This window comes from Salvelinus sp. IW2-2015, linkage group LG2 (assembly GCF_002910315.2).
Source record: "Salvelinus sp. IW2-2015 linkage group LG2, ASM291031v2, whole genome shotgun sequence".
Taxonomy (NCBI): Eukaryota; Metazoa; Chordata; class Actinopteri; order Salmoniformes; family Salmonidae; genus Salvelinus; species Salvelinus sp. IW2-2015.
Window position 1 is genome coordinate 8,976,154 of NC_036839.1, and position 16,266 is coordinate 8,992,419.

The 16,266-nt window shown below is 43.0% G+C and overlaps 1 protein-coding gene across 7 annotated transcripts in view; it reads left to right on the forward strand.

The window, feature by feature from the left end:
* Positions 1-16,266, forward strand: part of glsb (glutaminase b) — a 75,631-nt gene that overhangs the window by 44,789 nt on the left and 14,576 nt on the right. For 5 of the 7 annotated variants that reach the window (XM_024001427.1, XM_024001434.1, XM_024001441.1 and 2 more), the window contains exons 7-12: positions 684-742; positions 10,578-10,610; positions 10,746-10,804; positions 12,579-12,645; positions 14,752-14,802; positions 15,465-15,641. In XM_024001427.1, coding sequence (XP_023857195.1) covers positions 684-742; positions 10,578-10,610; positions 10,746-10,804; positions 12,579-12,645; positions 14,752-14,802; positions 15,465-15,641 — 446 coding nt within the window. The remainder of the gene's footprint in view (positions 1-683; positions 743-10,577; positions 10,611-10,745; positions 10,805-12,578; positions 12,646-14,751; positions 14,803-15,464; positions 15,642-16,266) is intronic. The other 2 variants (XM_024001399.2, XM_024001417.2) reach the window with 1 other exon arrangement.

Below are 16,266 nucleotides of genomic sequence, written 5' to 3' on the forward strand. Positions count from 1 at the left end.
AAATGTGCTTTATATGGACAGATCCTAGATCAGGACTCCTACTTTCAGACACTTTGTGGATACGGGCCCTGGTCTTTATCATCCCCTGTCTGCGTGGGCCATGTGCCACTGTTCTCAGAATCCRCTGGTGGAGGTGCCAGGATAGCTATGTCAATTTGGTGACCGTTATGTAAGGAGGTTAAGACTCACTGCAGCGAGAGAAGTAGCCTTGACATTTGGACATTGAGCAGGACCCAGATCATGTTGTTTGTTTAGTGTTCATTTCACTTTGCCCCTAACCCTGACAAATCTCATTAGTATCMAAGTAGTCAGAGAGAAAGTGTTGGTCTGTCATGTTTGAATAACAAACCTGATTGATTCAAGTGCAGGCTTGCATCTGTTCCCAGTGCTCTATGCCAAATGACATTTGCATATCCATTTCATTACAATACATTTAAAAAAGGTTTGCAAAATTATGAATGGATTGTCTAGTGTCGACAGTGGTCTGTGTTTGATATGGTTCTATGAATTTGTATGTCATTTTACAATGAAAGGCACGTCACTCCAACATTCTTCGTAGCAAGCATTTATAACCGATACCTTAGTACATTTTTGAAAAGGCTCTGCAAGGAATCCTTCCCACTCTAGGTCTTTGAGATTTGTAATCAATATTTTAAGTTAGTGTATATCTTTTTTTCCCCCAGATAAGCCCCACAACCCCATGGTGAACGCCGGCGCTATTGTTTGCACCTCACTGATAAAGGTAAGAATCCACTTGTGTTTCTGTGTATTTTGACTGTCTGTCTCATTCATAGTTCATACCAATGACCTCCGGCCCAGATAAGGTACATTTGCCTTGTTCACTCTGTCCCAGCGTCGATATTTGATTAGTGACGAGCGCCGCGATCTAACACAGGGGTCTTCAACCTTTTCWTGCCCAGGGGCCCCGGTKATGGCACACCGGCGACCCAGGGACCCCATCATATGTTAGCAATTAGSTGAATGATAATGGCAGGGAGAAGTAATAAACATTATAWATTAATAGATTTGGTAGATTGTTTTTCTCTTTTTTTACTGTAGGTATGTACAAAATTAGCTTAGTCTGTTATTGCTTGCGATATTGATAAAAACAGAGTCCGGGTCAGTGTGGTAGACAGATAACGTTTGGAATGCCTCAAGGGGGTTAACCTAGTTTGTTATCATCATCATCGTGTGTTTGTCTGAGAGAACACCTCTTGACTTAACAGAGAGGCATGAAGTCGACTGCTAGGTGATTGCCATGGCGATTAAGACCTGTCGTAATCCTCCCTGAGAGGGATTTAGGGCAGCCACACTTTGGACATGATTTTGCCGCCCCAGGTGATAATAACCTGGATGGACAAACAGAAAGACACACACACACACACACACACACACACACACACACACACACACACACACACACACACACACAAACAGACAAAGCTATGTCAGAGAGATCATGGAGCACTTTAGCTGAGCCCGCCAAGCAGGGTTTCCGTTAGTAAAATGTGGCACTGGACATTTGCCTGGCAGCATTTCAATTTATCAGACCCATATGAATTGGGTGCGTAACTTGGTTAGGCCGTCCACCCACGGTGCTCGGAAGTACAGAAATCCCATTTAGATTAGGGTAATTCATTTTAACAGAACATGTAACTTGAGGATGCAACGACGGGCTTCCTTCTTACCGAATTCCGATGCGCACTTTGAAGATGTTAGAGTAACTGTCCACATGTACTTTCCCTCAGCCAACAAGACGAGTAACGAACAGTCAAATCACTAGTCTATGTCAATCTACTATCCCCTATAGTAGAAAAGATGACCTATTCTATTGGTCAGCTTGGCGAGAAAGAAATAGCCTATTCCAAACAGACTCTGGGACAGTTGTGGGACTATAGATTCCAAAGTAATACAAGCAGTAGGCTACATAAAACAACGTTAAAAAGCAATGAGGCTGATACAACAGATCAGAACATTTAGCTTAAAATGTTGATAAACTATTATATCTTCACATTATAAGTGCAGCAATGCAGACAAGGCAGTAGGCTAGMCGCGGATGTTCATTCCATAATGCAATCAGTGGGAAACCACAGAGATTAAAATATCCATTAGAAATTGTGAAAGAGGGGAGATCTAAAGATGCAAAGACTAGCATGGGTTGCTAATTTGACTAGGATTGTGCCTTTGGCTACTGGACAATGAAATAAAGTTGATTTGAAAACCAATAGAACATGAGAGAAATAGGCTACTGCTTTCAATGGRATATGGGAGACTTCCAAATGCCACGGATATGGTCGGATTCATAATATGTAGTAAAACGTTCAGGTTTCAAACAATTAAGTACATGTTTGCAAAATGCATACTYCCTCCAGCTCATTGCAAAGTCGTGTGACGCGTGAATGAAACCTGCCTTCTGTTACCTATGCACAGGCGAATAAGAAGCGTGCTTCAATTACTAGTTGAGAAATAATAATAGTCTAAAGGTGATTGCCTTGACTAATAATAGTCAACTCTAAAGTTATGCAATGATTGGGTTTATAAAAGCACCTTTCAATCCAGCAGCAAGGAAAGAGCTGTTTGAGGACCTAGAGCAGCAACTATCGTGCTGTCTGACAGATTTTTCACTCAAAGGCGCTGCATCTGGATGATATGCGCGTGTGATAAATAAGATGCATAACAAATTTACTCACGCACTAATTTAATTCCACTYAATAAGCATGACTTGTCAAATATATTTCAAAAGCCGCTAAGCTTATTCCATCTACTTGTTTGTTTCCATGATGAAAAGAGAGTGAACCAATCTTTACTCTTTAAACAGGCATTGATCCTGAGCTGATCAATCGGAGAAGCTAGTGCTAGCTTTTGGTGTCCCTCTAAGAGGTTTGCTACACTATTACAAAAAAGATACTAGGAACCTTAAATGATACTTCAGCTGTCCCCATAGGATAACCCTTTTTGGTTCTAGGTAGAGTCCTTTTGGGTTCCATGTAAAACCCTTTCCACAGAGGGTTCTACATGAAACACAAAATATAGGGTTCTCCTATGGGGACAGCCGAAGAACTCTTTTGTAACCCTTTTTTTCCTAGGAGTGTAGTCATTAGCTTAACCCCAGGCTTCTGTGCCTCTCCACACCTGTCTAGACCTAATAAACTGTCTCTCTCATCTTCTCACTGTTGTCGTCTCTCGGCTCCTGAGGACAGGAGGGTGTCACCCCATCTGTCTGCTCTTTGGAGAGGATGGACCAATAGGAACAGAGTAAACAAACATCACAGAAGTGATTGTCTGTTCTCGTTGCTTGTTGAGACTCGTTGAACATTCATTTGAGGCTTGTTTTGTTGTGGAATTGACCTTTGTTCTAGGTGCTCCTCTGAGGACTAGGCTACTTTTTCTGGGACTATAGGACACGTATGTTGTTTGGTCTGATCTGTTTGTGTGCTCTCCCCATCTCCTATGGTCATTGGCGTGACATTGACTATAGGAGTTGGCAAGAAAGKACAAACAGATCTGGGAACAGGCGTGTTGTTGACCCGCCACTCACTGTCAGAAAGAGTCCGGGTAGCCATTTGATTAGCTGTTCATGAGTCTTATTGCTTGGGAGTAGAAGCTGTTAAGAAGCCTTTTGGACCTAGACTTGGCACTCCGGTGTCGTTTGCTGTGCGGTAGCAGAGAGAACAGTCTATGACTAGGGTGGCTTGAGTCTTTGGCAATTTTTAGGGCCTTCCTCTGACACCGCCTGGTATAGAGGCCCCGGATGGCAGGAAGATTGGCCCCAGTGATGTACTGGGCCGTACGCACTACCCTCTGTAGTGCCTTGCAGTCGGAGGCTGAGCAGTTGCCGTACCAGGCGGTGATGCAACCAGTCACTATGCTCTCGATGGTGCAGCTGTAMAACTTTTTGAGGATCTGAGGACCCATGGCAAATCTTTTCAGTCTCCTGAGTGGGAATAGGCGTTGTCGTGCCCTCTTCACGACTGTCTTGGTGTGTTTGGACCATGATCGCTTGCTGGTGATGTGGACACCAAGGAACTTGAAGCTCTCAACCTGCTCCATCACAGCCCCGTCGATGAGAATGGGGGGCGTGGTCGGTCCTCCTTTTKCAATAGTCCACAATCAGCTCCTTTGTCTTGATCATGTTGAGSGAGAGGTTGTTATCCTGGCACCACACTGTCAGGTCTCTGACCTCCTCCCTATAGGCTGTCTCATTGTTGTCGGTGATCAGGCCTACCACTGTTGTCATCTGCAAACTTAATGATGGTGTTGGAGTTGTGCTTGGCCTTGCAGTCATGAGTGAACAGGGAATACAGGAGGGGACTGAGCACGCACCCCTGAGGGGCCCCCGTGTTTTGGATCAACGTGGCGGATGTGTTACCCCTACCACCTGGGGGTGGCCCGTCAGGAAGTCCAGGATCCAGTTGCAGAGGGAGGTGTTTAGTCCCATGGTCCTTAGCTTAGTGATGAGCTTTGAGGGCACTATGGTGTTGAACGCTGAGGTGTAGTTAATGAATACCATTCTCACGTAGGTGTTCCTTTTGTCCATGTGGGAAAGGGCAGTGTGGAGTGCAATAGAGATTTTATCATCTGTGGATCTGTTGGGGCGGTATGCAAATTGGAGGTGGTCTAGGGTTTCTGGGATAATGGTGTTGATGTGAGCCATGACCAGCCTTTCAAAGCACTTCATGGCTACACACGTGAGTGCTACGGGTTGGTAGTCATTTAGGCAGATTACCTTAGCATTCTTGGGCACAGGGACTGTGGTGGACTGCTTGAAACAACATGTTGGTATTAAAGACTCAGTCAGTGACAGGTTGAAAATGTCAMTGATGACACTTGTCAGCGCATGCTTGGAGTACACGTCCTGGTAATCCGTCTGGCCCTGCGGCCTTGTGAATGATGACCTGTTTTTWAAGGTCTTATTTACATTGGCTGCTGAGAGCGTGATCACACAGTCGTCCGGAACAGCTGATGCTCTCATGCATGCTTCAGTGTTGCTTGCCTCGAAGCGAGCTTCAAAGTCATTTAGCTCGTCTGGTACGCTTGTGTCACTGGGAAGCTCGCAGCTGTGCTTCCCTTTTGTAGTTCGTAATATTTTGCAAGCGCTGCCACATCCGACGAGCGTCGGAGCTGGTGTAGTATGATTCGATCTTAGTCCTGTATTGATGCTTTGCCTGTTTGATGGTTCGTCGGAGGGCATAGCGGGATTTCTTATAAGCTTCCGGGTTAGAGTCCCGTTCCTTGAAAGCGGCAGCTCTACCCTTTACCTCAGTGCAAATGTTGCCTGTAATTCATGGCTTCTGGTTGGGGTATGTATGTACGGCCACTGTGGGGACGACGTCATCAATGCACTTATTTATGAAGCCAGTGACTGATGTGGTGTACTACTCAATGCCATCGGATGAATCCCGGGAACATATTTCAGTCTGGGCTAGCAAAACAGTCCTGTAGCTTAGCATCTGCGTCATCTGACCACTTCCATATTGAGCGAGTCACTGTTACTTCCTGCTTTCGGAATCAGGAGGATAGAGATATGGTCAGATTTGCCAAATGGAGGGCGAGGGAAAGCTTTGTACGTGTCTCTGTGTGTGGAGTAAAGGTGGTCTAGAGTTATTTTTGTGTGTGTTTTTTTCCCCTCTGGTTGCACATGTAACATGCTGGTAGAAAATAGGTAAACCAGATTTAAGTTTCCCTGCATTAAAGTCCCCTGCCATTAGGAGCTCCGCCTCTGGTTGAGCATTTTCTTGTTTGCTTATGGCCTTATACAGCTTGTTGAGTGCGGTCTTAGTGCCAGCATCGGTTTGTGGTGACAAATATAGATAAACTCTCTTGGTAAATAGTGTGGTCTACAGCTTCTCATGAGATACTCTACCTCAGGCAAGAAAAACCTTGAGACTTCCTTAATATTAGATTTCTAGCTGTTATTTACAAATAGACACAGACAGCCACCCCTTGTCTTACCGGAGGCAGCTGTTCTATCTTGSCGATGCACCGAATACCCAGCCAGCTGTATGTTATCCATGTCATCGTTCAGCCATGACTCGGTGAAACAAAAGATATMACAGTTTTTAACCTTTCTAGGACACACGTTCCGCTAGCGGAACCCCTCAACAACATTCCGCTGAAAAGGCAGCGTGGGAAATTCACAAATATTTTTGGGAAATATGTAACTTTCACACATTAACAAGTCCAATACAGCAAATGAAAGATAAACATCTTGTTAATCTACCCATCGTGTCCGATTTAAAAAATGATTTACAGCGAAAACACAACATATGATTATGTTAGATCACCGCCAAGTCCAAAAAACACACAGKCATTTTCCCAGCCAAAGATAGGAGTCACAAAAAGCAGAAATAGAGATAAAATTAATCACTAACCTTTGATGATCTTCATCAGATGACACTCATAGGACATAATGTTACACAATGTTTTGTTCGATAATGTGCATATTTATATCCAAAAATCTCAGTTTACATTGGCGCCATGTTCAGAAATGCCTCCAAAATATCCGGAGAAATTGCAGAGAGCCACATCAAATAACAGAAATGATAAAGATACATGTTTTACATAGAATTAAAGATACACTTGTTCTTAATGCAACCGCTGTGTCAGATTTTTTTTAAACTTTACGGAAAAAGCAAACCATGCAATAATCTGAGACGGCGCTCAGACAGAAACAACATTTCTCCGCCATGTTGGAGTCAACAGAAATACYAAATTACATTATAAATATTCCCTTACCTTTGATGATCTTCATCAGAATGCACTCCCAGGAATCCTAGTTCCACAATAAATTGTTGTTTTGTTCGATAATGTCCATTATTTATGTCCAAGTAGCTACTTTTGTTAGCACGTTTAGTACACATATCCAAACGCTCGTGCAGGTCCAGGCGAATTTCGGACGAAAACTTCAAAAAGTTATATTACAGGTCGAATAAACTTGTCAAACTAAGTATAGAATCAATCTTTAGGATGTTGTTATCATAAATATTTAATAACGTTCCAACCGGAGAATTCCTTTGTGTCTATAGAAGTAATGGAACGCAAGTTGATATKATGTGGAATGCGCGTGACCAGGACCTGGCTCTCTGCCAGACCACTGACTCAAACAGCTCCCATCCGGCTCAACWTCACAGTAGAAGCTTCATTCAACGTTCTACAGACTGTTGACATCTAGTGGGAGCCGTAGGAAGTGCAAACAGATCCATATCCCACTGGGATTTCAATCGGCGATGAGTTGAAAATCGACCAGCCTCAGAATTCCCACTTCCTGTTTGGATTTCTTCTCAGGTTTTTGCCTGCCATATGAGTTCTGTTATACTCACAGACATCATTCAAACCGTTTTAGAAACTTCAGAGTYTTTTCTATCCAATAGTAATAATAATATGCATATATTAGCATCTGGGCAGTTCACTCTGGGCACGCTATTCATCCAAAGTGAAAATGCTGCCCCCTATCCCTAAAAAGTGAATGTCCTGTTGGTAGGATGGTCTTGATCGGAGCTCATCCATTTTATTATCCAATGATTGCACGTTGGCTAATAGGACTGATAGTAGAGGCAGATTACCCACTCGCCTTCAGAACCTTACAAGGCAGCCTGACCTACGTCCCKGATATCTCCGTCTCTTCTTCATGCGAATGACGGGGATTTGGGCCTTGTCGGGTGCCTGAKGTAAATCCTTTGCGTCTGATTCGTTAAAGAAAAAATGTTCGTCCAGTACGAGCAGAGTAATTGCTGTCTTGATACCCAGAAGCTCTTTTCAGTCATAAGAGACGGTGGCAGAAACATTATGTACACAATAGCCCAATTGGTCAAGCCTCCGGTGCCATTTCGTGAAACAACTCATCCATTATACTGACCCCCCTTTCGTTTAAATATTATGCACCAAATGATAAACAGATGGAGATGTCCATTACTTTTCCAAGTGCTAGTGTATGTCCTACCAGACTTCGTGGTGTGTGACTGATGGACTCGAATCGGCTGGAAATCGAGACCCSCATGTTGGCCTACCAAGCAGCTAAGTGTATACAGAGTATGCGCACACACCCACGGAGAGGCTACGCCTTCACATACCTCTACATGGAAACAGGAGCACACACACCACATACTGTACACACACACACACACTGAAAGGTATATGTTTTTATCGGGTGAAGTCACGCATGGAGTTGATTTGAAAGGTGTTGTGTTACCCTGTCTTGGGTGTCCATTTTATTCCCATGTGAGTTTTTCCACAGCATTACACAGGCACTGCGAGTAGAACAGCTACTCCTGAGCAAGCTGCATTCTCCTCCATTCATTGACAGGGTCATATAATGTGGGTGGGTTATTTCTGTTCATACATTTTGCCTGTGAAACGTCGAAAAATCCAGTGGTTTTGTCTTTACTTGTCGTCTATGTGTCAGTTAGTAGAGAAATATGTCTGTGTCCCTCTCAATGCCCTGTCTCTCTCAGTATGTACCCGCATGTGCATCATATAGCATAGTGTAGAGCTGATTACACCACTCACAGGAAATATGTTGGGCTTACACACCCCACTGTGTGTCCATGACAACGGCACCGGGGCCACACCCCGACTATGTAACCATGGTTTTGATGGCTTCTTGTGTCTTTCATTTGTGTATGTTGTTGCATATTTTGCAGACTTAGGAACGGTGGGATATTATGACCACCGCTGCCATGTCGTTGGTAAATGACGTTGGTAATTTTTCTTCCTTTTCTCCCTCCCCCACCATCCCCTCTCATTGAACAAGCCCGGTTAGAAAAGATGCATCGATAGCCCCATTTAGCATCTCTTTCAACATACCACTGTAATTTTTTTGTTTTACTTGGTTATGTTTACCGATACATATGTTAGAATGCTGTCTGGAAGTGAAGTATTTTTCTCTGAATATATGAAGCAGGCTGAGGACAATAGACATGCATGCCTTTTTGTTTTGGTCATGTCTAGCAATGCCAGTAATAGTAAAGAAATAAGAGCATACTAGATCAAGTGACAAGGAAGATCGTTTTTTTTTTTCTCCCTTGCGCCTTCCTTTGTTCCCTCTCTACCTCCTGCTCTTCTGTTTAGTCTCCCAGGCTATCAACACTCCATGCTAATAAGCCCTCCTGATCCCCAGAGCTGTTCACAGGACACGTGTTAGCCTATAATACACACATACACACACACACACTGCACGGCACTAAAATAAGTGTTAAATAGGGCTGTGACGGACATGGAATTTTGGATGAAAGTAATTGGACAGCCAAATGACTGCAGTCTCTGTAATAACCGTTCAAATAGGAAGTGTGATTTGTTGATTCAACTGACATTACAAAAAATCCATTGCATGAGCCACATTTAAAGCTGCAATATGTAACCTTTTGGGCGACCCTACCAAATTCATAAAGAAGTGGTAGATCTGTGCTACTGTGAGTTATTTCTATGCTTCCCGTTTTTAAGTTTTGTTTTTGCCTCTTTTACTATACACTATATTTGCTTGTTTTGMCACATAAACTGAAYTTAGGAGAACTATTAGAATTTTAGCAATCAGGAAATGGCAGAGCGGCTTTTGCATAGTGCATCTTTAACATAAATTCAATGAACATTCTACATTACCATGGAAATTATTGCGTCACAATACGAGGCAGCTATTACGAGTGTACCCATGAGTTTACCAGGCAAATAGGTTATCAATAAAACATCACAATATGGTGCCGAGTGTACAACTTGGCTGCTAGGGTGAAAGGAGACCCCAGGCTCCGCTAAAACCATTGACGGGTAGCTACGTGCCACTTTCAAAGGATTGTTAAATAAATGTTATAACTATTTTGGTTTCAATATCATCACCCGTTAGAGAGCATTGTCAGAACTACCCATTTCCGATTATTCCATGCAGAACAATTGCGCACATTTATCTCTATCATCAGAGTTATGCAAGTATGACCTATTGCCAGGGTTAGATGTTCCAAGCACATTTATTCATCGTTTGCTACAACACCTTTCTTGCTTCAGCAAGGGGCAAAAAAAGTTTCATGTTAAGAGTCCATGTTATGGCAGAAACGGAGTCAACCGCACGAATGGTGACCCAAAAAATATTTCAAGAATGTGTATGTATATATTCTGATAACTATAACTGATATAGTCTATTTTTTTAATGGGAATGATGGTTATTCTTCATCCATAACCATTGGTTATATGGTAACCCTGACCGTCGGTTACACGGTTATATGTAATTGTGCCAGCCCTAGTGTTACATTTATATACAAAATGTGATTATGACAGATCTTCTTTAATTTGATTCCAACCAAAGCCCACTCATTAACTGTCTATTGACTCTATAAATTCATTATACTTCTCTCTTTAACTATTTAACACCCGTCAGATTCTCTTCACCCATGTTGAATTGTGTATGTTTGTCTAGGTTTCACCGAAGCTCAGTTAACTTTGCATTTATAATGCATCAAACTGATCATTAGTTTTTGTGTATGACAGTATTGTTATTATTTAAGCCAAGGCTTATGTATTTACTTTCATTCTGCCGTAAATATTTTCTCTTTGTCCAACAAACTTGACTTAATACCTTTTCTATTACTTTTCAGCAGGGCGCGAGCAATGCTGAGAAGTTTGACTATGTAAGTAAACTCAAGTTTAATACAACATTTTGTGCATTGTGGCAGCTGTTTGGAGTTGTATGGGGTATTTTGTGGTTGTTTTAGGTAATGTATGTTAGAAAAAAAGTTTAACTGATTTCGTTGTTTCGTTTCCAGGTCATGAACTTCCTGAATAAGATGGCAGGAAATGAGTATGTAGGCTTCAGCAACGCCACGTAAGTAGAGAGTGGCACCCTATTCCCTACAGTGCATTCAGACCCCTTGACTTTTTCCACATTTTGTTACGTTACAGCCTTATTCTAAAATGTATTAAAACGTTTTTTTCCCTCATCAATCTACACACAATACCCCATAATGACAAAGCAAAAACGGATTGTTTGAAATGTTTGCACATTTATTACAAATAAAATGTATTACTGAAATATCACATTTACATAAGTATTCAGACCCTTTACTCAGTACTTTGTTGAAGCACTTTTGGCAGCGATTACAGCCTTGAGTCTTCTTGGGTATGAAGCTGCAAGCTTGGCACACCTGTATTTGGGGAGTTTCTCCCATTCTTCTCTACAGATCCTCTCAAGGTCTGTCAGGTTGGATGGGGAGTGTCGCTGCACAGCTAGTTTCAGGTCTCAAGAGAAGTTTGATCGTGTTCAAGTCCGGGCTCTGGCTAGGCCACTCAAGGGCATTCAGAGACGTGTCACGAAGCCACTCCTGTGTTTTGTTGGCTATGTGCTTAGGGTCGTTGTCCTGTTGGTAGGTGAACCTTCGCCCCAGTATGAGGTCCTAAGCACTCTGGAGCAGGTTCTCATCAAGGATCTCTCTGGACTTTGCTCCTTTCATCTTTCCCTCAATCCCTCAATCCTAACTAGTCTCCCAGTCCCTGCCTCTGAAAAACATTCCCACAGCATGATGCTGCCACCACCATGCTTTACCGTAGAGATGGTGCCAGGTTTCCTTCAGACGTGACGCTTTGCATTCAGGTCAAAAATGTCAATCTTGGTTTCGTCATACCAGAGAATCTTGTTTCTCATGGCCTGCGAATCCTTTAAGTGCCTTTGGGCAAACTCCAAGCGACCTGTCACACACCTTTTACTGAGAAGTGGTTTCCGTCTGGCCACTCTACCATTAAAGGCCTAATTGGTGGAGTGCTGCAGAGATGGTTGTCCTTCTGGAAGGTTCTCCCGTCTCCACAGATGAACTCTGGAGCGCTGTCAGACTGACCCTTGGGTTCTTGGTCACCTCTCTGACCAAGGCCCTTCTCCGCCGATTGCTCAGTTTGGCCGGGCGGCCAGCTCTAGGAAGAGTCTTGGTGGTTCCAAACTTCTTCCATTTAAGAATGATGGAGGCCACTGTGTTTTTGGGGACCTTCAATGCTGCAAAACATTTCTCGTACCCTTCCCCAGATCTGTGCCTCGACACAATCCTGTCTCAGAGCTCTACGGACAATTCCTTCGACCTTATGGCTTGGTTTTTGCTCTGACGTGCACTGTCAACTGTGGTACCTTATATAGACAGGTGTGTGTGCCTTTCCAAATCATGTCCAATTAATTGAGTTTACCACAGGTGGACTCCTATCAAGTTGTAGAAACATTTCAAGGATGATCAATGGAAAAAGGATGCAGCTGAACAAGATTGAGTCTCATAGCAAAGGGTCTGAATACTTATGTAAATAAGGTGTTTCTGATTTTAATTTATAATACATTTCTTTCTTTTTTTTAACCTGTTTTCACTATGTCATTATGGGGTATTGTGTGTAGATTGACGGGTAAAAACATTTATTTAATCCACTTTAAAATAAGGCTGTAAGGTAACAAAATGTGGAAAAGGCATGCAGTCTAAAGTCTGGATGTTTACAGAAGTTAATCACAGTAGGCTCATGATCTCATTTGGGTTTTTAATTATGATGCAATGAAGGAATGTGGTGAAAGAAAACACACCAACTCACATGGGTGTAGACTGTTAACTCTTGTTGTGTTCTTTGTTACCCAGATTCCAGTCGGAGCGTGAGTCAGGAGACAGGAATTTCGCTATCGGCTACTACCTGAAAGAAAAGAAGGTCAGAACCGTGATGCTATTTCTCCCTCTCATCTTTACACTTCCTCTTATCCTCCCTGTTCTCTTACTTGGCACTGTTTGCTGTTCCCATTGTGCAACTCACTAAGTCGGAGAGCTGCCTTTACGTTTAAATTTGAGTCATTTAGCAGACACTTATCCAGAGCGACTTACAGTTAGTGCATTCATCTTAAGATACTGTAGCTAGGGGGGAAAGCCACATATCTCAATCATAGAAAGTACATTTTAGCTAGTAGGGGAAAAGTATTTACAGTTGAAGTCGGAAGTTTACATACACTTAGGCTGGAGTCATTAACTCGTTTTTCAACCACTCCACAAATTTCTTGTTAACAAACTATAGTTTTGGCAAGTCGTTTAGGACATCTACTTTGTGCATGACCCAATAATTTTTCCAACAATTGTCTACAGACAGATTATTTCACTTATAATTCACTGTATCACAATTCCAGTGGGTTAGAAGTTTACATTCACTAAATTGACTGTGCCTTTAAACAGCTTGGAAAATTCCATAAAATGATGTCAGGGCTTTAGAAGCTTCTGATAGGCTAATTGACATCATTTGAGTCAATTGTAGGTGTCCCTGTGGATGTATTTCAAGGCCTACCTTCCAACTCAGTGCCTCTTTGCTTGACATCATGGGAAAATCTAAAGAAATCAGTCAAGACCTCAGAAAGAAATTGTAGGCCTCCACAAGTCTGGTTCGTCCTTGGGAGCAATTTCCAAACGCCTGAAGGTACCACGTTCATCTGTACAAACAATAGTATGCAAGTATAAACACCATGGGACCACGCAGCCGTCATACCGCTCAGGAAGGAGACGCGTTCTGTCTCCGAGAGATGAACGTACTTTGGTGCAAAAATTGCAAATCAATCCCAGAACAACAGCAAAGGTCCATGTGAAGATGCTGGAGGAAACAGGTACAAAAGTATCTATATCCACAGTAAAACAAGTCCTATATCGACATAACCTGAAAGGCTGCTCAGCAAGGAAGAAGCCACTGCTTCAAAACCGCCATAAAAAAGTCAGACTACGGTTTGCAACTGCACATGGGGACAAAGATCGTACTTTTTGGAGAAATGTCCTCTGGTCTGATGAAACAAAAATAGAACTGTTTGGCCATAATGACCATCTTTATGTTTGAAAGAACATAAAGCAAGCCGGAGATTACCATCCCAACCGTGAAGCACGGAGGTGGCATCATGTTGTGGGGGTGCTTTGCTGCAGGAGGGACTGGTGCACTTCACAAAATAGATGGCATCACAAGGAAGGAAAATGATGTGGATATATTGAAACAACATCTCAAGACATCAGTCAGGAAGTTAAAGCTTGGTCGCAAATGGGTCTTCCAAATGGACAATGACCCCAAGCATGCTTCCAAAATTGTGGCAAAATGGCTTAAGGACAACAAAGTCAAGGAATTGGGAGTGGCAATCACAAAGCCCTGACTTCAATCCTATGGAAAATTTGTGGGCAGAACTGAAAAAGCGTGTGCGAGCAAGGAGGCCTACAAACCTGACTCAGTTACACCAGCTCTGTCAGGAGGAAAAGGCCAAAATTCACCCAACTTATTGTGGGAAGCTTGTGGAAGGCTACACGACACGTTTGACCCAAGTTAAACAATGTAAAGGCAATGCTACCAAATACTAATTGAGTGTATGTAAACTTCTGACCCACTGGGAATGTGATGAAATAAATAAAAGCCAAAATAAATCATTCTCTCTACTATTATTCTGACATTTCACATTCTTAAAATAAAGTGGCAATCCTTCTGACCTAAGACAGGGAATTTTTACTAGAATTAAATGTCAGGAATTGTGAAAAACTGAGTTTTAAATGTATTTGGCTAAAGGTGTATGTAAACTTCTGACTTCAACTGTATTTATTTTGATTTAGGAGCTACTCTATCTTTCCTTAAGGAGTAACTGAACTTTAGCCATCTCGCTCTCTCTCTCTGTTTCTGTCCAATGTATAATCTAAGATTGCTGAAATACAGAACAGCACGTCAGTCATGTCAAAATATATTGCATGGATGTAATCTGTCTGTTCATTCCTCATTTTCTATTCCCCCCTCTCCTCTCTCTCTCTGCAGTGCTTTCCTGAGGGGACAGACATGACGTCCATTCTGGATTTCTACTTCCAGGTACGTACAGACAGACGGCCAACAACTACACACTGCCAGTGGAGGGAGAAATGGGGAGGACAGGCTTATTGTAATGGCTGGATCCCCCTCTATCCCTCTCTCTCTTTCTGGGTCTGGTGACTGACTTTGTTCATGTGCTTCTCTGGCTGAGAAGGGAAACGTGTGCATGCGCACGCATGTGTGTAATGGGATAGCTGTGTTGACGTCACATCCCTTTGGGTGTTGACAGCCTTCCTCTCTGGTGTCACGCTGGCAGCCCACTGACGTATAGGCTCCGGTCATGCTGGTCCTTTGGTAATGTTTGCCTTGGCCCACTGAGAACTCACATAACCTGGAGCCTTTCCTAAAACCATAGAAGGACAAGAGAGAGGAGTAGTTGTACTGGGTACATTATACTCTATGCATTTACATGTACTTTGATCATAGTGTATTGTTTTCATTCTCTATGCATACACTCTATTTTGATTATACTGTAGTACGTTTTCATCCAGAGTGGGGGCAATATTGTGACAGGAGAAGAATTGAGTACGCAATGCCCTAGACTCACGTTTGACTGCCATATATATTTATTCTGTGTGCATGTTCTATATTAATGTATTTCTTTCACTATAACGGTTTGGCTTGATCTTACATTTGTGTTGTAACTGTCTGTGTCCCTCCAGCTATGCTCCATCGAGGTGACCTGCGAGAGCGCCAGCGTCATGGCGGCCACCCTGGCCAACGGCGGCTTCTGTCCAATCACGGGCGAGCGCGTGCTGAGCCCGGAGGCAGTGCGTGACACGCTGAGCCTCATGCACTCCTGCGGCATGTACGACTTCTCTGGCCAGTTCGCCTTCCACGTGAGTATACTGTCCCTCGCCGCCATAGCTCATATAGCACCACAACACAACACTGCTGTATATAAATGTTCCACAGTCTCCCGTTCTTTATCTGCTCTGACAAAAAAAATTGCTTTCACCTGGCCTGTTTTTTTCCAGAAAAGTGCAGATGAAAGAGAGGAGACAGGAAAAGGAAGCCATTTTACACTATTGAGATGCACCTTGAGTGTCAGGCCACAACATTGACATTTGTGGTCCAGTTAAAGCACAGCTTATTCTGCCCAATACTGCCACTCTCTGACAAAATCTGCCTTTTCCTCCTGCCCAATACGACCCTTTTAGTCCCATCCATCCTGTGTCTGCCCCACAATGTCCCCGATTGCCCTCCACTGGGCTCCAGTCGCTGTCCTTGCCAGAACAAACCAGGTCAATGGTCTACCTATAGCCCCCATGGAGGATTATCCAATCAGATGTTGTGCGATTATCCAATCAATTATTCCCACACATAATAGGGAGACACGTGATCGTATAAAAATGTAAACAAGGTTTGAAATGGTTATGTATTAGTCAAATATTATATCTGTTTGGGCTTCTTGTGGTCAATTTGCAGTCTACAAATTATTCCCCAGACCATCCTCTCAAGAAA